Source organism: Dendrobates tinctorius, unplaced genomic scaffold, assembly GCF_039654945.1.
Source record: "Dendrobates tinctorius isolate UK_male_01 unplaced genomic scaffold, ASM3965494v1 ptg000399l, whole genome shotgun sequence".
Lineage (NCBI taxonomy): Eukaryota > Metazoa > Chordata > Amphibia > Anura > Dendrobatidae > Dendrobates > Dendrobates tinctorius.
Window position 1 is genome coordinate 426,972 of NW_027362065.1, and position 19,950 is coordinate 446,921.

At 47.0% G+C, this 19,950-nt stretch overlaps 1 protein-coding gene across 1 annotated transcript in view; it reads right to left on the reverse strand.

Moving 5' to 3' along the window:
* Positions 1-297: 297 nt before the first annotated feature.
* Positions 298-19,950, reverse strand: part of SUZ12 (SUZ12 polycomb repressive complex 2 subunit) — a 37,002-nt gene continuing 17,349 nt past the window's right edge. Inside the window, exons 6-15 of the mRNA XM_073563817.1 lie at positions 12,076-12,307; positions 4,740-4,839; positions 4,278-4,383; positions 3,987-4,164; positions 3,170-3,261; positions 2,759-2,902; positions 2,507-2,664; positions 2,216-2,414; positions 2,030-2,109; positions 298-1,757 (exon numbers count right to left, since the gene is read on the reverse strand). Coding sequence (XP_073419918.1) covers positions 1,409-1,757; positions 2,030-2,109; positions 2,216-2,414; positions 2,507-2,664; positions 2,759-2,902; positions 3,170-3,261; positions 3,987-4,164; positions 4,278-4,383; positions 4,740-4,839; positions 12,076-12,307 — 1,638 coding nt within the window. The 3' untranslated portion in view covers positions 298-1,408. The remainder of the gene's footprint in view (positions 1,758-2,029; positions 2,110-2,215; positions 2,415-2,506; positions 2,665-2,758; positions 2,903-3,169; positions 3,262-3,986; positions 4,165-4,277; positions 4,384-4,739; positions 4,840-12,075; positions 12,308-19,950) is intronic.

The following is a 19,950-nucleotide window of genomic DNA, read 5'->3' on the forward strand; positions in this document are numbered from 1 at the left end:
ACGATCAGCATCGAATAATCCAGGTGGCCTATACTGAACACCTACAACAGTGTCCTTTCTGATTTTCTCCTTGTATTCTTACCCAGTTTCTACAGAGCCACCAGTCTCTGAAGCTTGGATCTCTGTGCAAATATACATTTTCCCAACATACAATGTAACATCTCCTCCCAATAAATAAATTGTAGCCTTCAAGGTTTATATCATCCCACCAAGTTTCAGTGATGATTGTTGAAGGCAAGCCCCACTAATCAGTGTGGTATGATATGATAGACTAGGCAGGGCATAGAAGATGCAGGATTTGGGGCGCAGTTCATAGTTTATTAGAAATGGACATGACAAGTTACCAGGACACCGGGTGAGGAAGGCGCAGGGACCCATCACCACGTCGTGTGCAAACATCGCCAGTCTAGCTACACGGAGCCTATGCGCCTTTATGTATGTGCAGAGAAAGGGTTAAAGCAGATAATCACTGGTCCAGTCACAACCAGCTCCAAAGCACAGAACCTTCCTATTTTTACAGATGCGGCCAGCGGAACCAGTGCCACCCCTCCCCCACACCTCATTAAATAGCATCAATAATGAACACACATTCACACAACACCCCACCTTATGTACAAGAGGAGATTGAGGCCAAGGAAGAAATCGAGGGCACAGCCATGGAGGAGATCAAGAAGCGAGCTGCGCTTCCATCCATATAAATATTAAGATCATCGTTATTAAAAAGGACGAGTCCAGGCTGCCGTTGGAGGACAAGGGCTGGAGACAGAGGATCAAAACAGGCCCAGGAATAGATGCCTGTGCCATCCACTAATAAGTGAGGCCTGCTCCAGGGAAACTAGAGGCTACTTATTGCCCTCTCCTGGGATGCGCGAGGTTGCAGGACTAGACCTCAACTCTAAGCAGATGACACTATGCAGGGCCCCTCTTCAGGCCATTGCCAGGGGTCAGACCCAGCACTGAAGCAAGAAAGCATTTACTCCAGAGTAAAAGGCAAGACCCCTTCCATCGAGGACAGCCCCAGGCATAGGCTGCTTGAGTACAGGCAGCAGTGCTTCTTCACACTGTCTCCAGGGTGGGCAGTGGTGCAGCAGACAGCACAGTGCCAGCTCTGGTGACCGGTGGGCAGTGGCAGACTCCACAGACATCAGACATGCTACATGATAAGGGCCGGGCACAGATAGATTTCATGTTTTTCCTCCTCCTCTGTAAAATTAGACCGGTAGAGCAGAAATATAAACTTCATTTGTCATTATGAAAAGACTAAACATAAGAGTCCATCCTGGAAGCCACAAGTAGAAAGAAAAGTGTATAAAAAAAATAAAAAAATAAATGTAAGTATTGCCCCCTGGGGTGTGGGCAGCAGAGGGGGCTATTGCTGTGCAGGGCGCCCTGGAAGCGCAGCTCATCCTCACAGACGCTGCTTTTTGCTCTGTTTCAGGGCCCCTGACATGTAATCGTTCTCCAGCGCAGGCTCGCTGCCGTCGCTCTCGCTGAAGCCGTTGCTCTGCTGCATGCTGACGTCCTCCGCCGGCTCCTCGCTCAGCATGCTGGGGGACTCTGTACTCTCCAGCTTGGCCTGCAGCTCCCGCAACTTGGACACGGCCCGGTCAATGGTGGAGATGCTGATCAGGTTGAAGTCATGCATGCTCACCAGGTGCAGCATGAAGTTTCGGCACAAGCTTTTCTTGATTATTTTGGGTCCATAATTCTCCACAAATAGCATACAAGCGTGATTCATCTGATTGTCGGCAATGAACCTGCGGGAAACAGCAACCATTAGTGTCCTATCCTCTGCACACAGGGCTGTCCGAGGCAGGCACCACAGATCAGCTGCACCATTGGCTCCCCACTACAGGGTCTGGCTGCAGCGAGAATGGCGTTATATCTGCAATATTCCGCCAGGATGACGGGCACACTGCCCAAACGCTCGTGGTAGGTACGTACAGACATCAGTACCACACACTGTCCGTGCCTCCCGCTGGATGGAGAAGTTCTATCCCCTGAGCAGCCCCCCGTGCCCACCACTCACCCGTGCTTCATCACATGCAGGTTCCACATCTTCATCACTTCTTTCTCCCCTTCGTTAACATCTGAGAATTCTTCGATTTGCTGCATGAAAAGACACAAGGGCATGAGGAAGCGACCCCCTGAGGTGCACCAACCCGTGAGACGGCAGTGCCCCGTGAACCCCTCCATTCCCCAAGGAGGCACTCACCGTGATGGTCTTCTCTCTCAGCCACTCCGGATCCTTCTCGTCCTCGCTGTCCACCTCCATCTCCTGGGGTCTCAGGGGCAGACAGGTGTCACTGTGGAAGTACAGGCGGTTGTGGCCGCTGCTGTAGGTCCGCTGCTGCTCCACCTCTCCGTCCTCGGACTCGTAGAACTCAGACATGCCACCTTTCGTGCGTTTTGGTCTGGTCAAAGGTAGAAATGTAGACATAAAACCTGACTGGCCAGGACACAAACCCATTGTAGGGCGCCCACCCAGAGGACATGCATTTCTCACCTGCACACTAGGATGTGCGTAATTGGCGTCCTTTTCACGGGTCCGTTTCGACTGAACGCAAATCCCGGCTGACGGTGAATGTCCTGCGGGTTCCCGGCGTAGGAGCCGTCGTAGCACTCGTTGATAGACACATCGATTCGAGCCCCTTTTGGATGATACTGGAAGAAGCAGAGGAGATGCTGAACGTCCACCACGAAAGCACATCCTCCCCTCCAATCACACACTGCCCCAAGATATTGGGGGTCTCCTTACCACGTAGTTGAAGATGAAGCGGCTGTGGCAGAGCTTCAGGTGCTTCAGGAGACTGTAGAGCTTGCGGCAGTTCAGCGTACACCACGGGCAGTGCAGGTCGTCCCGCGCCTCCGTCTGCTGCCGCGTGTTGTTATTGTACAGGAACTGCAGAGAGAGCGGGGTCAGGGGGCTGAGTGGGCCTCCCCAAGAGACTGGAACTAAGGGGACATACAGGCCTCCCCCAGAGACAAGGGACTAAGGGATGTATGGGACTTCCCCCAGAGACAGGGACTACAAAGATATAAAAGGCCTCCATAAGAAGACACATGAACTAAGGAACTGTGCAACGGCTCTCCCCCAAGAGACGAGGACTGACTAAAGAGCTTGCACGTACCCCCGGGTTGCAGCCTGCGGAGCCAAGTGCCTGGGTACCTGATAGAAGATGCGCAGCTTTTGCTTTGCGTCGGCCGGAGGCTCCTTCTCCCGCTTTGCCTGCACGTCTGGGGGCAGCGTCTCCTTCACAGCTGTAACACAAGGAAGGATCAGGGGCGCCCGAAATGTTGCACATTGTGAGACCTCCGGCTCCCAGGACAACAAATCTTACTGGAAATAGTCCTATTAAAAATGGTGAAATAAAGCTAAACATAGCACAGGCCATTGTCCGAGCCCCCGGGAGGAGGGGTACGGCCATCCCGGCCCTTAGTACCTCACTCATTAACCCTAAATCACATCCAGAGGAGACACACAAACACACACGGATGAAGACTGCAGCCATGCCCCTCCAAAATGAGGAAGACAGTGGCAACACATGACGAAGACCACAAGCATGCGCGCCCCCCCAACGACCATCACCACCGCCTCAAAACCGAGGGAGACAGCGGCAACGCAGAAACACACGCACGGACAAACAACAAGGCCATGCCCCTCTAAACTGAGGGAGACTGTGTTAGCGCCCCCACTAAACACCACCCCACACCCAAGCTGAGGGAGGAAAACAATGACCGCACACACCTCCAAACCGAAGGACAGCGTGCCGAACCCACCTCACCACCGAGTAATATATACTAGAGTAATATATACTAGGTCACCATCTCCAGCCCCTTACCCTCATTTGCAGGCCCGGGGGTCAAGAGAGGTTCCCAAACAATTCACTCCTGCGACTCCCACCACAGCCTTTCACTCATGTAACGACCGCCGCTCCCCCCAATCATGCAAGGATTGCAGCACTTGGTCCCACCCCTCCACTCACCTATAGTCTGCGAGAGCTTCATGGCCACAGATTTGGGCTCCTGGAGGACGCCGTCAGAGTTGCGGGTGGCCAGTGGCTTAGCGATGGGCGCTGTAGATTTATCTGTGGAGTCGCTCGACCATCGGAGGGTGAACTGAAGGGTGGGACCCTGGGAGAAGGTCTCGAAAGGAGGCAGCCTCTAAAGAGACGAGATAGCAGCAGCTTATTACCCCACTATTACTACCACACCGACAATGCAGAGCCCCGACACCTGCATACTCCCACAATCAGTACAGCACCACCCGCACCTACCTTCCCATCTAGAATAGTTTCCCACGTGGCCCTCTTCTTGCTGACAGGGCAATCCTCCATCTCCTGCATGGCCACTTCATACTCCCCATCCAACAACTGAAGACGCCTGCAATTAGGACAGTCAGACACCGAGCAGGCGGCGGCCGACAAATGGGCGAAGAGCCGGGACACAGGGCAGACAGCGGCCGACAACACCAGGCAGGCAGCGGCCGACAACGGGGTGAAGCACGGGACACCGGGCAGGCAGCAGCCGACAACGGGGCGAAGCGCCGGGACACCGGGCAGACAGCAGTCGACAACGGGGCAAGCGCCGGGACACCGGGCAGGCGGCCGCTGACAACTGGGCGAAGAGCCGGGACACCAAGCAGGCGGCGGCCGACAACGGGGCAAAGCGCCGGGACACCGAGCTCACCCCACACCGACCAACAACAGGGGAAGGACCTAGGAGACCCCAGACATCACCTGTTCTTATCGAACACGGTCATCTGCGCCACAAACGTCTTCTCCTCATCTCTAGAGGACAAGTTTCTTTTTCGTCTGGTCAAGAGATCATCTGTGACCTCTGCAAGGAGAAGACGCATCATATCAGTCCAATACAGAGAACAGCAGTACAGTGAGTGCAGCTCTGGAGTGCAATACAAGATGTAACTCAGGATCAGTAATGTAATGTATGTACACAGTGACTGCACCAGCAGAATAGTGAGTGCAGCTCTGGGGTATAATACAGGAGGTAACTCAGGATCAGTAATGTAATGTATGTACACAGTGACTGCATCAGCAGAATAGTGAGTGCAGCTCTGGAGTGTAATACAGGATGTAACTCAGGATCAGTAATGTAATGTATGTACACAGTGACTGCACCAGAATAGTGAGTGCAGCTCTGGAGTGTAATACAGGATGTAACTCAGGATCAGTAATGTATGTACACAGTGACTGCACCAGCAGAATAGTGAGCGCAGCTCTGGCGTATAATACAGGATGTAACTCAGGATCAGTAATGTATGTACACATTGACTGCACCAGCAGAATAGTGAGTGCAGCTCTGGAGTATAATACAGGATGTAACTCAGGATCAGTAATGTAATGTATGTACACAGTGACTGCACCAGCAGAATAGTGAGTGCAACTCTGGAGTATAATACAGGATGTAACTCAGGATCAGTAATGTAATGTATGTATACAGTGACTGCACCAGCAGAATAGTGAGTGCAGCTCTGGGGTATAATACAGGAGGTAACTCAGGATCAGTAATCTAATGTATGTACACAGTGACTGCACCAGCAGAATAGTGAGTGCAGCTCTGGAGTGTAATACAGGATGTAACTCAGGATCAGTAATGTAATGTATGTACACAGTGACTGCACCAGCAGAATAGTGAGTGCAGCTCTGGAGTATAATACAGGATGTAACTCAGGATCAGTAATGTAATGTATGTACACAGTGACTGCACCAGCAGAATAGTGAGTGCAGCTCTGGAGTATAATACAGGAGGTAACTCAGGATCAGTAATGTATGTACACAGTGACTGCACCAGCAGAAGCGAGTGCAGCTCTGGAGTGTAATACAGGATGTAACTCAGGATCAGTAATGTAATGTATGTACACAGTGACTGCACCAGCAGAAGTGAGTGCAGCTCTGGGGTATAATACAGGATGTAACTCAGGATCAGTAATGTATGTACACAGTGACTGCACCAGCAGAATAGTGAGTGCAGCTCTGGAGTATAATACAGGATGTAACTCAGGATCAGTAATGTAATGTATGTACACAGTGACTGCACCAGCAGAAGTGAGTGCAGCTCTGGAGTGTAATACAGGATGTAACTCAGGATCAGTAATGTAATGTATGTACACAGTGACTGCACCAGCAGAAGTGAGTGCAGCTCTGGGGTATAATACAGGATGTAACTCAGGATCAGTAATGTATGTACACAGTGACTGCACCAGCAGAATAGTGAGTGCAGCTCTGGAGTATAATACAGGATGTAACTCAGGATCAGTAATGTAATGTATGTACACAGTGACTGCACCAGCAGAAGTGAGTGCAGCTCTGGAGTGTAATACAGGATGTAACTCAGGATCAATAATGTAATGTATGTACACAGTGACTGCACCAGCAGAAGTGAGTGCAGCTCTGGAGTGTAATACAGGATGTAACTCAGGATCAGTAATGTAATGTATGTACACAGTGACTGCACCAGCAGAATAGTGAGTGCAGCTCTGGGGTATAATACAGGATGTAACTCAGGATCAATAATGTAATGTATGTACACAGTGACTGCACCAGCAGAATAGTGAGTGCAGCTCTGGAGTATAATACAGGATGTAACTCAGGATCAGTAATGTAATGTATGTACACAGTGACTGCACCAGCAGAATAGTGAGTGCAGCTCTGGAGTATAATACAGGAGGTAACTCAGGATCAGTAATGTAATGTAATGTAATGTATGTACACAGTGACTGCACCAGCAGAATAGTGAGTGCAGCTATGGAGTATAATACAGGATGTAACTCAGGATCAGTAATGTAATGTAATGTAATGTATGTACACAGTGACTGCACCAGCAGAATAGTGAGTGCAGCTATGGAGTATAATACAGGATGTAACTCAGGATCAGTAATGTAATGTAATGTAATGTATGTACACAGTGACTGCACCAGCAGAATAGCGAGTGCAGCTCTGGAGTATAATACAGGATGTAGCTCAGGATCAGTAATGTAATGTATGTACACAGTGACTGCACCAGCAGAATAGTGAGTGCAGCTCTGGAGTATAATACAGGATGTAACTCAGGATCAGTAATGTATGTACACAGTGACTGCACCAGCAGAATAGTGAGTGCAGCTTTGGGGTATAATACAGGATGTAACTCAGGATCAGTAATGTAATGTATGTACACAGTGACTGCACCAGCAGAATAGTGAGTGCAGCTCTGGAGTATAATACAGGAGGTAACTCAGGATCAGTAATGTATGTACACAGTGACTGCACCAGCAGAATAGTGAGTGCAGCTTTGGGGTATAATACAGGATGTAACTCAGGATCAGTAATGTAATGTATGTACACAGTGACTGCACCAGCAGAATAGTGAGTGCAGCTCTGGAGTATAATACAGGATGTAACTCAGGATCAGTAATGTAATGTATGTACACAGTGACTGCACCAGCAGAATAGTGAGTGCAGCTCTGGAGTATAATACAGGATGTAACTCAGGATCAGTAATGTAATGTATGTACACAGTGACTGCACCAGCAGAAGTGAGTGCAGCTCTGGAGTGTAATACAGGATGTAACTCAGGATCAGTAATGTAATGTAATGTAATGTATGTACACAGTGACTGCACCAGCAGAATAGTGAGTGCAGCTATGGAGTATAATACAGGATGTAACTCAGGATCAGTAATGTAATGTAATGTAATGTATGTACACAGTGACTGCACCAGCAGAATAGCGAGTGCAGCTCTGGAGTATAATACAGGATGTAACTCAGGATCAGTAATGTAATGTATGTACACAGTGACTGCACCAGCAGAATAGTGAGTGCAGCTCTGGAGTATAATACAGGATGTAACTCAGGATCAGTAATGTATGTACACAGTGACTGCACCAGCAGAATAGTGAGTGCAGCTTTGGGGTATAATACAGGATGTAACTCAGGATCAGTAATGTAATGTATGTACACAGTGACTGCACCAGCAGAATAGTGAGTGCAGCTCTGGAGTATAATACAGGAGGTAACTCAGGATCAGTAATGTATGTACACAGTGACTGCACCAGCAGAATAGTGAGTGCAGCTTTGGGGTATAATACAGGATGTAACTCAGGATCAGTAATGTAATGTATGTACACAGTGACTGCACCAGCAGAATAGTGAGTGCAGCTCTGGAGTATAATACAGGATGTAACTCAGGATCAGTAATGTAATGTATGTACACAGTGACTGCACCAGCAGAATAGTGAGTGCAGCTCTGGAGTATAATACAGGATGTAACTCAGGATCAGTAATGTAATGTATGTACACAGTGACTGCACCAGCAGAAGTGAGTGCAGCTCTGGAGTGTAATACAGGATGTAACTCAGGATCAGTAATGTAATGTATGTACACAGTGACTGCACCAGCAGAATAGTGAGTGCAGCTCTGGAGTATAATACAGGATGTAACTCAGGATCAGTAATGTAATGTATGTACACAGTGACTGGCTGCACCAGCAGAATAGTGAGTGCAGCTCTGGAGTATAATACAGGAGGTAACTCAGGATCAGTAATGTATGTACACAGTGACTGCACCAGCAGAATAGTGAGTGCAGCTTTGGGGTATAATACAGGATGTAACTCAGGATCAGTAATGTAATGTATGTACACAGTGACTGCACCAGCAGAATAGTGAGTGCAGCTCTGGAGTATAATACAGGAGGTAACTCAGGATCAGTAATGTATGTACACAGTGACTGCACCAGCAGAATAGTGAGTGCAGCTTTGGGGTATAATACAGGATGTAACTCAGGATCAGTAATGTAATGTATGTACACAGTGACTGCACCAGCAGAATAGTGAGTGCAGCTCTGGAGTGTAATACAGGATGTAACTCAGGATCAGTAATGTAATGTATGTACACAGTGACTGCACCAGCAGAATAGTGAGTGCAGCTCTGGAGTATAATACAGGAGGTAACTCAGGATCAGTAATGTATGTATGTACACAGTGACTGCACCAGCAGAATAGTGAGTGCAGCTCTGGGGTATAATACAGGAGGTAACTCAGGATCAGTAATGTATGTACACAGTGACTGCACCAGCAGAATAGTTAGTGCAGCTCTGGGGTATAATACAGGAGGTAACTCAGGATCAGTAATGTAATGTAATGTATGTACACAGTGACTGCACCAGCAGAATAGTGAGTGCAGCTCTGGAGTATAATACAGGAGGTAACTCAGGATCAGTAATGTATGTACACAGTGACTGCACCAGCAGAATAGTGAGTGCAGCTTTGGGGTATAATACAGGATGTAACTCAGGATCAGTAATGTAATGTATGTACACAGTGACTGCACCAGCAGAATAGTGAGTGCAGCTCTGGAGTGTAATACAGGATGTAACTCAGGATCAGTAATGTAATGTATGTACACAGTGACTGCACCAGCAGAATAGTGAGTGCAGCTCTGGAGTATAATACAGGAGGTAACTCAGGATCAGTAATGTATGTACACAGTGACTGCACCAGCAGAATAGTGAGTGCAGCTCTGGGGTATAATACAGGAGGTAACTCAGGATCAGTAATGTAATGTAATGTATGTACACAGTGACTGCACCAGCAGAATAGTGAGTGCAGCTTTGGGGTATAATACAGGATGTAACTCAGGATCAGTAATGTAATGTATGTACACAGTGACTGCACCAGCAGAATAGTGAGTGCAGCTCTGGAGTATAATACAGGATGTAACTCAGGATCAGTAATGTAATGTATGTACACAGTGACTGCACCAGCAGAATAGTGAGTGCAGCTCTGGAGTATAATACAGGATGTAACTCAGGATCAGTAATGTAATGTAATGTATGTACACAGTGACTGCACCAGCAGAATAGTGAGTGCAGCTCTGGAGTATAATACAGGATGTAACTCAGGATCAGTAATGTAATGTATGTACACAGTGACTGCACCAGCAGAATAGTGAGTGCAGCTCTGGGGTATAATACAGGATGTAACTCAGGATCAATAATGTAATGTATGTACACAGTGACTGCACCAGCAGAATAGTGAGTGCAGCTCTGGAGTATAATACAGGATGTAACTCAGGATCAGTAATGTAATGTAATGTAATGTATGTACACAGTGACTGCACCAGCAGAATAGTGAGTGCAGCTATGGAGTATAATACAGGATGTAACTCAGGATCAGTAATGTAATGTAATGTAATGTATGTACACAGTGACTGCACCAGCAGAATAGCGAGTGCAGCTCTGGAGTATAATACAGGATGTAACTCAGGATCAGTAATGTAATGTATGTACACAGTGACTGCACCAGCAGAATAGTGAGTGCAGCTCTGGAGTATAATACAGGATGTAACTCAGGATCAGTAATGTATGTACACAGTGACTGCACCAGCAGAATAGTGAGTGCAGCTTTGGGGTATAATACAGGATGTAACTCAGGATCAGTAATGTAATGTATGTACACAGTGACTGCACCAGCAGAATAGTGAGTGCAGCTCTGGAGTATAATACAGGAGGTAACTCAGGATCAGTAATGTATGTACACAGTGACTGCACCAGCAGAATAGTGAGTGCAGCTTTGGGGTATAATACAGGATGTAACTCAGGATCAGTAATGTAATGTATGTACACAGTGACTGCACCAGCAGAATAGTGAGTGCAGCTCTGGAGTATAATACAGGATGTAACTCAGGATCAGTAATGTAATGTATGTACACAGTGACTGCACCAGCAGAATAGTGAGTGCAGCTCTGGAGTATAATACAGGAGGTAACTCAGGATCAGTAATGTATGTACACAGTGACTGCACCAGCAGAATAGTGAGTGCAGCTTTGGGGTATAATACAGGATGTAACTCAGGATCAGTAATGTAATGTATGTACACAGTGACTGCACCAGCAGAATAGTGAGTGCAGCTCTGGAGTATAATACAGGATGTAACTCAGGATCAGTAATGTAATGTATGTACATAGTGACTGCACAAGCAGAATAGTGAGTGCAGCTCTGGGGTATAATACAGGATGTAACTCAGGATCAGTAATGTAATGTATGTACACAGTGACTGCACCAGCAGAATAGTGAGTGCAGCTCTGGGGTATAATACAGGAGGTAACTCGGGATCAGTAATGTAATGTATGTACACAGTGACTGCACCAGCAGAATAGTGAGTGCAGCTCTGGAGTATAATACAGGATGTAACTCAGGATCAGTAATGTAATGTATGTACACAGTGACTGCACCAGCAGAATAGTGAGTGCAGCTCTGGAGTATAATACAGGATGTAACTCAGGATCAGTAATGTAATGTATGTACACAGTGACTGTACCAGCAGAATAGTGAGTGCAGCTCTGGAGTATAATACAGGAGGTAACTCAGGATCAGTAATGTATGTACACAGTGACTGCACCAGCAGAATAGTGAGTGCAGCTTTGGGGTATAATACAGGATGTAACTCAGGATCAGTAATGTAATGTATGTACACAGTGACTGCACCAGCAGAATAGTGAGTGCAGCTCTGGAGTATAATACAGGATGTAACTCAGGATCAGTAATGTAATGTATGTACACAGTGACTGCACCAGCAGAATAGTGAGTGCAGCTCTGGAGTATAATACAGGATGTAACTCAGGATCAGTAATGTAATGTATGTACACAGTGACTGCACCAGCAGAATAGTGAGTGCAGCTCTGGAGTATAATACAGGATGTAACTCAGGATCAGTAATGTAATGTATGTACATAGTGACTGCACAAGCAGAATAGTGAGTGCAGCTCTGGGGTATAATACAGGATGTAACTCAGGATCAGTAATGTAATGTATGTACACAGTGACTGCACCAGCAGAATAGTGAGTGCAGCTCTGGAGTATAATACAGGATGTAACTCAGGATCAGTAATGTAATGTATGTACACAGTGACAGCACCAGCAGAATAGTGATTGCAGCTCTGGGGTATAATACAGGTTGTAACTGAAGATCAGTAATAAGCAGAACAGTGAGCACAGCTGTGAAGCACAATACTGAATGCTCTATATAGAGGCGCCATGTTGGTAGTAATGAGGGTGTACTTCTACAGACATTGAACGCACCGATGTTTTCGTTGGTCTCCCCATTGGTCAAGCCATTGAAGTCGTGGTGCCCAGGTCGGGTGACGCGGAACAGCAGGGAGTAGGACTTTACCATGTGACTATTGCTTGGCTCAAACTCGTTGCTGGACACTGCCAGGGATGGGAAGCTGCAGATTTTGGAGTGGCTGAGGTCAGGGTTCAGAGGCACCTGCTTCTTGCCGGTGGGGACCTGCCTTATGGGACAGCTGACATCCTGAGGGAGACAAGAAAACACAAAGTTCCTCACGTGTCAGCAGAAGAGCATCGCTCCGACACTGAAAAGGCAGGAAAGAGTAACTGTTATGAAGGAACTCATCAGAACAAGGTGTCCTGTGTGTGGAGAACACCACCATTCGTGGCCATGATGCATCCTGCGTCCTCACCAGTTTTCCCCAATGCTCGCTTTCTCTGAAACTTGGAATCCACTGAAAGGCTATGTGCCTACGTTAGCGTTTTAAACCTGATACAAAACGCTTCTCCTTCCCAGAAAACGCGTGTTTTTTCCATGCGTTTTTGATGCGTTTTTTTCCGCATGTCTTCTGGACTCATAGGAAACAGCTAAAAACTTAGGGAGGGACCACCACTTGCAGCACCTTTCTACCAAAGGTTAGGTCATTAGAGGAGGATAGATCTAGCCGGTGTTTGAAAAAGGTCGATGGTGAGGACCAGGTAGTAGTGTTACAAATTTGATCAATGAATACCTCTGCCTTTTCTGCCCAGGAGGTAGCCACGGCTCTGGTGCAGTGAGCATTGATGGCTTCAGGAACTGGAGCGCCACTCGCAGAGTAGGATAAACTAATGGCCTCCCTGATCCATCTGGCAATGTTACTTTTAGCTACCCTGTACCCTTTTCTGCTAACCCTGGAAGGCTACAAATAGGGACTGATATTTCCTCCACTGACTAGTCATGGACATGTACTGCAACATGGACCTTCTCACATCTAACGTATGGAACTTTTCCTCCCCTGGATTCCTACGGTTGCTACAGAACCATGGCAAGGTGATCTCCTGGCTCCTATGGAACTTTAGAACTACCTTGGGGGGATAGGCCAGATATGGTCTTAGAACTATTCTGTCCTCAAAAACTTGTGAGTGTATGGAGGACATATAGACAGGGCCTGTAAGTCGCTCACCCTACGGGCTGATGTTAAGGCCACTAGTAACACAGTTTTAAGCGAGAGGAGTTTTGGTGACAACTCTTGTAAGGGTTCAAATGGGTCCCTGGTTAGAGCTTCCAAGACTAGATTCAGGTCCTATGGAGGAATTTTTGGGAGTATGACCGGTCTAGATCTACTACAGGATCTTATGAAACGGGACATCCACCTATTCGATGCTAGGTTGCAATTATACAAGGCCCCCAAGGCCGAAACCTGAACCTTGAGAGTACTAGTTGCCAACCCAAGTTGTAATCCCGCCTGTAGAAATTCTAGAATAGGCCCTACTGGAGTTTCATCCCCCAAAAGGTTGACACACAAACTCCAAGAACTTTTTCCATGTTCTACCAGATTCTCGATGTAATCGGTTTCCTACTCTTCAACAGGGTGGAGACTAGCCCTGGTGAGAATCCCTGGCGACTCAGTAACGCCCTCTCAAATTCCATGCTGCCAGATGGAAGCCCTTCACCCGAGAGTGGCATACTGGTCCCTGGGTAAGGCTGGTTTCACATTAGCGTTTTTTGCGCAGCGCATCGTGCGCGTCCATGCGCATGCGTCATGCGCACCTATGTTTAACATGGGTGGACGCATGGTCTTGTGTTTGCACGCGTTCGTATGCATGCGATTTTTTTAAGGTGTGCGCCTAGGCGCGCCAGACGCAACCGGTTGCATTTTTGGGTCCGTCCAACGGCATAAAAAAACCGCATTCGCACACTTGCGCACGGAATGCAACAAAATAACGCATTAGTCTATGGGAATGCAGGCGTGCGCACGGACATGCGCACGGACATGCGCCCGCCTGCGTTAAAAACCGAATGCGTTTTAAGAGTTAACATGTCTAAAAACAGGTTAAAACGCATGCGCCTAAAAACACAAAGGCATGATGCATTTTTTTGCATGCGTTTCTATTGCGCACAAAGCGCTGCGCTAAAAGACGCTAATGTGAAAGTAGCCTAAGTAGGTCCGGAATCTCTGGCAAAATCCATGGATCGGTCACTGACATCCATCTCAGAAGGGAGAACCACGGCCTCCTTGGCCAAAATGGAGCAGTGAGAATTACTCTCGCCTGATCCTCTCTGATCTTCCTCACAACCGTCGGAATCATTGCTATCGGGGGAAACAAGTACGCCAGATGAACCCCCAAGGTATCTTTAGGGCATCTACTCTACTGCGAACGGATTTTCTCTTGGATCTAGCGAGCAGAACTTCCTGACATTCCTGTTGTGTAAGGTGGCAAACAGGTCTGTCTCCGGCCTGCCCCAAGCCCGCATTATTTGCTGGAACACTCAAGGGTTTAGGGACCATTCCCCCTGTCTAAATTCCCTGCGACTCAGGAAGTCTGCTTTCACATTTTCAATGCCTCTTACATAAAGTGCCGAGAGAGAGAGCAGGTGTTGTTCTGCTAACTGGAACAGGAAGCTGGATACCTCCATAAGAGCATGGGAGTTTGTTCGCCCCGGTGGTTGATATAAGCCACTACTGCTCGATTGTCCGACATGACTCGTGTATTGCGACCCCGAAGTAAGGGGAGAAAATGTCTCAAGACCTTTTCCACAGCCCTCAGCTCCTTCACATTTGAACCCTGATCTATTTCTAGAGGAGACCAGGCTCCCTGCCCTGAGTGGGGTCCTAGATGTGCTCCCCATCCCGTACTGCTTGCATCGGTCATGATCACTTCCTCCACCGGTCTTAACCACTGGACCCCCGATGCCAAATGTTCCCTTACAATCCACCAGGTCAGGGAATCTCTTACGGCCAAGGAAAGATGTACTCTTCCGTCTAAATGTCCTTTCAATGATCTTTGCGCCGACAGGACCTCCCACTGTAGCTGTCTTAGGTGAAACTGTGCCCAACCTACTGCCGGTATACAGAATGTTAGGGAACCTAGAAGGGACATCACCTTCCTCAATGTATTCACGGGCTGCTGTATTGCTGACAGTACTAAACCCCTGATTTTGACAATTTTGCTCTCTGGCAGGAGGAAAAGCTGGCGTTCGGAGTCCAGCACCATTGCACCTATTTTGGTACCAACTTTGACTTGAGGGTATTTACCAGTCATCCTAGCTCCTTTAGCATTAAAGTCACTTCCTTCACCTGAACTGTACAGTGAGTTTTTGACCTCCCCACTATAAGGAAGCCGTCCAGGTATGGGATGATAACTGTCTCGAGACAGAAGGTACGACATTACTTCCGCCATCACCTTGGTAAACACCCTTGGAGCTGTGGACAGACCGAATAGAAGGGCTGCATATTGGTAGTGCCTGACCTGTCCTTGTACATACAGTGCTACCCTCAGGTACTTTTGATAACCCCGATGGATTGGGACATGGTAGTAGACATCTTTCAAGTCTATGACTGCCATGAAGTAGTGCTGGAACAACATCATTGTGGCCGTGTTTATTGTCTACATCTTGAAGGAGTAATTCTCTACTGACTGGTTGAGCTTCCTCAGGTTGACAATGGTTCTCCAGGAACCGTCCGGCATTTGTATCAAAAAGAGGGGGGGAATAAAATCCCCTTCCTTTTGCCTCGGGACTTCTTGAAGCACTTGTTTCTGTACCAGACCCAAGACCTCCGCTTCCAGGACTAGTAGTGCTTCCTGAGAATTCCTGTCAGGTGTTAACACAAAAGGGGTGTCAGGGTGGATGGACGAAATCTATCCTCAAGCCGTCTCTGATGACATTCAGTACCCAAACACTGGAGGAGATGTTCACCCAGGCAGGGAGGATACCTCTGACCTGATGTCACTGGGGGGACCTTTTTGACAACGTAGAGGGCCCTTTGAACATGTAACCAGACCCCCTTTTGTCCCAGCTCTTCCTTTCCCCCGGGGGACGGCCTCTACTCTATTAAATTTCCTTCTCCGAAAAGAGGGTTTCTTGATCTCACCTGGGAAACGGGAAATCCTTTCTTTCTAGCGCCTGCCTTTTCCAAAATATCCTCTAGTTTCTGCCCAAAGAGGAATTAACCGTCACATAGGATTGAACAGTCTATTCTTTGAAGGCAAGTCACCCGGACCCCCTTTTAGCCACAGGACACATCTCGCTGCATTCGACAGGCCTGCCTCCCTAGCCGTCAACCTTACTGAGTCAGCTGAGGAGTCCGCTAAGAAGGCTGCTGCGCCTTGCACCAGAGACATATTAGCCAAGATCTCATCCCTGGGTACTTTATTCCTCAGCTGTTCCTCAATTTGTTGCAATCAGATCGAGAGCCGGCGGTACATGTCCCAGCTATCGCTGGTTTTAAACCTCCTGCCGCCGCCATGTGCCTTTTTGTCTAATGGGTCTCTTAGCATGCTGGAGTCTTCTAAAGGCAGGGACAACTTTTTTGAGGCTCTAGCCACGATCTCATCAATTTTAGGGAGCTTTTCCCAGCTTTCCAAGTCTTTCTCCTCAAAAGGGTACCTCCTTTTGGATGAAGAAGGTAGGCTACCCGATCTCTCTGGCTTCTTCCACTCCTTTTCTATGAGCGCTTTCACCTTCGTATTAACAGAGAAGGTGTGCTTCCTTTTTACCTCCAATCCCTCGAACATAACGTCCTCTAAGGACTTAAGTGTTTTCTCCTTTTAGGCCCATTGTAGACCTGACCGCTTTAACCAGTCTCTACATATACTCAGTCGGAAAGCACGGTCAGCCTCCTATATCACTGTCCGAGGATTGGGGAGAGGAGAGAGACAGGGATCTCTGAAGACCACCCGAAGGAGAATCTTGAGTCTGTGAGCCCCTTATGGCTCTTCTTGCCCTCTTTCCTTAGGGCTGACTTAATGGAACCCTTTAATTCCACCCTGATTATGGCCCTAAGGCTAGTGGCGAAGTCAGGGGTCTCTTCCCGAATTGTTTTGTGTATACAGTCAGCGCAGAGATCCTTCTGCCACTGAACTGCCAGCGGGGTTTTGCAAAGAGCACCCTACCTGCTCTTTGTTTTGGCGCTAGCCTTCCTCAACCCCTGGTGATTAACCCCTTTACTCCCAAGGGTGGTTTGCATGTTAATGCCCGGGCCAATTGTTACAATTCTGACCACTGTCTCTTTATGGGGGTAATAACTCTGGAATGCTTCCATGGATCCCGGTGATTCTGACATTGTTTTCTCGGGACATATTGTACTTCATGTTAGTGGTAACATTTCATTCAAATAACTTGCGTTTATTTGTGAAAAAAAAAAACGGAAATTTGGCGAAAATGTTGAAAATGTCGCAATTTTCCAACTTTGAATTTTTATGCTCTTATATCACAGAGATACGGCACACAAAAAACTTAATAAGTAACATTTCCCACATGTTTACTTTACATCAGCACAATTTGGGAACCAAAATTTTTTTTGTTAGGAAGTTATAAGGGTTAAAAATTGACCAGCGATTTCTCATTTTTACATCACCTTTTTTTTTTTTTTTAGGGACCACATCACATTTGAAGCCACATTGAGGGGTCTATATGATAGAAAATACCCAAAAGTGACAACATTCTCAAAACTGCACCCCTCAAGGTGCTCAAAACCACATTCAAGAAGTTTATTAACCCTTCAGGTGCTTCACAGGAATTTTTTGAATGTTTAAAAAAAAAAAAAAATGAACATTTAACTTTTTTTCACAGAAAAAAATTACTTCAGGTTCAATTTTTTTTATTTTACCAAAGGTAACAGGAGAAATTGGACTGCAAAAGTTATTATGCAATTTGTCCTGAGTACGCTGATACCTGATATGTGGGGGGGAACCACTGTTTGGGTGCATGGCAGAGCTCGGAAGGGAAGGAGCGCCGTTTGACTTTTTCACTGCAAAATTGGCTGGAATTCAGATCGGACGCCATGTCACGTTTGGAGAGCCCCTGATGTACCTAAACAGTGGAAACCCCCCACAAGTGACCCCATTTTGGAAACTAGACCCCCCCCAAGGAACTTATCTAGATATGTGGTGAGAACTTTGAGCCCACAAGGGCTTCACAGAAGTTTATAACGTACAATTAAAAAATATTTTTTCCACAAAAATGATCTTTTCACCCCAATTTTTATTTTCCCAAGAGTAACAGGACCCTAAAAGTTATTGTGCAATTTGTCCTGAGTACGCTGATACCCCATATGTGGGGGTAAACCACTATCTGGGCGCAAGGCAGAGCTCGGAAGGGAAGCAGCGCCATTTGACTTTTTTGGCTGGAAATTAGATCAGACGCCATGTTGCGTTTGGAAAGCCCCTGATGTGCCAAAACAGTGGAAACCCCCAATTCTAACTCCAACCCTAACCCCAACACACCCCTAACCCTAATGGGAAAATGGAAATACATGTTTTTAATTTTATTATTTTTCCCTAACTAAGGGGGTGATAACGGTGGGTTTGATTTACTATTTATGGCGGTTTTTATGTTTGGCGGCTGTCACACGCTAAAAGACGCTTATTATTGTAAAAATAGTTTTTGCATCACCACATATTGTGAGCTATAATTTTTCCGTATTTTGACCCACCGAGTCATGTGAGATCTTATTTTTTGCGGAACGAGTTGACGCTTTTATTGGTACCATTTTTGGGCACGTGACATCTTTTGATCGCTTTTTATTCCGATTTTTGGGACGCAGAATGAACAAAAACCAGCGTTTCATGAATTTCTTTTGGGGGGTGCGTTTACACCGTTCTGCGTGCGGTAAAATTGATAAAGCGGTTTTATTCTTCGGGTCAGTACGGTTACAGCGATACCTCATTTAGGTCGTTTTTTTATGTTTTGTCGGTTTTATGCAATGAAAACAATTTTATATAAAAAAAATATTTTTGCATCACTTTATTCTGCGAGCTATAACTATTTTTTCACTGATGATGCTGTGTGGCGGCTCATTTTTTGCGGGACAAGACGTTTTCAGCGGTACCATGGATATTTATATGCGTCTGTTTGATCGCGCGTTATTGCACTTTTTGTTCGGCGGTATGACGATAAAGCATTATTTTTTGCTTCGTTTTATATTTTTATTTTTTTAAGGGGTTCGCTAAAGGGGTTAACTAATGGGACAGTTTTATAGGGCGGGTCGTTACAGACGCGGCGATACCAAATATGTGTACTTTTATTGTTTTTTTTTTATTTCCAAAAAATGAATTTAGTAGGGAATTTTTTTAAAATTTATTTAGCGATTTTTATAAATTTTTACCCTTTTTTTTTTTTTTTTTACTTTATTACATTGTCCAAGGGGGGACATAACTGTCATGTGACAGAGCGCTGATCTGTCACATCACAGACCGCTGTGACAGATCAGCGATCTGTTACCAGCAGTGCTGGAGGCTTCCTCATGCCAGCGCTTTGCAGGCATGAGGAAGCCGGCTCCCTGCAGACCCCCGAAGGTCCCCGCCGCCATATTGGATCTGGGGACCTGCAGGGAAGGAAGCCCCCCAGAGCAGCGCTGCACATCGCGCTGCTCTGGCGGCCTCAGGGAAGCACGGAGGGAGCCCCCTCCCTCCCGATGTTTCCCCCTAAACCCCCGGGACACTGCGATCGTGTTTGATCGCAGTGTGACAGGAGTTAACGTGTTGGGGCGGTCCGTGACCGCCCCTGACAGTGCCGGGTGTCAGCTGTGATAATCAGTTGATACCCGGCCGCGATCAGCTGCGCTCCCTCCGTGAGTGCTGCTGATCGCGCTAGACGTACTATTCCGTCCTTGGGACTTAGGTCCCGGGTCACATGGACGGAATAGTACGTCTAATGTAGGATAGGGGTTAAGCAGAAAAATGACC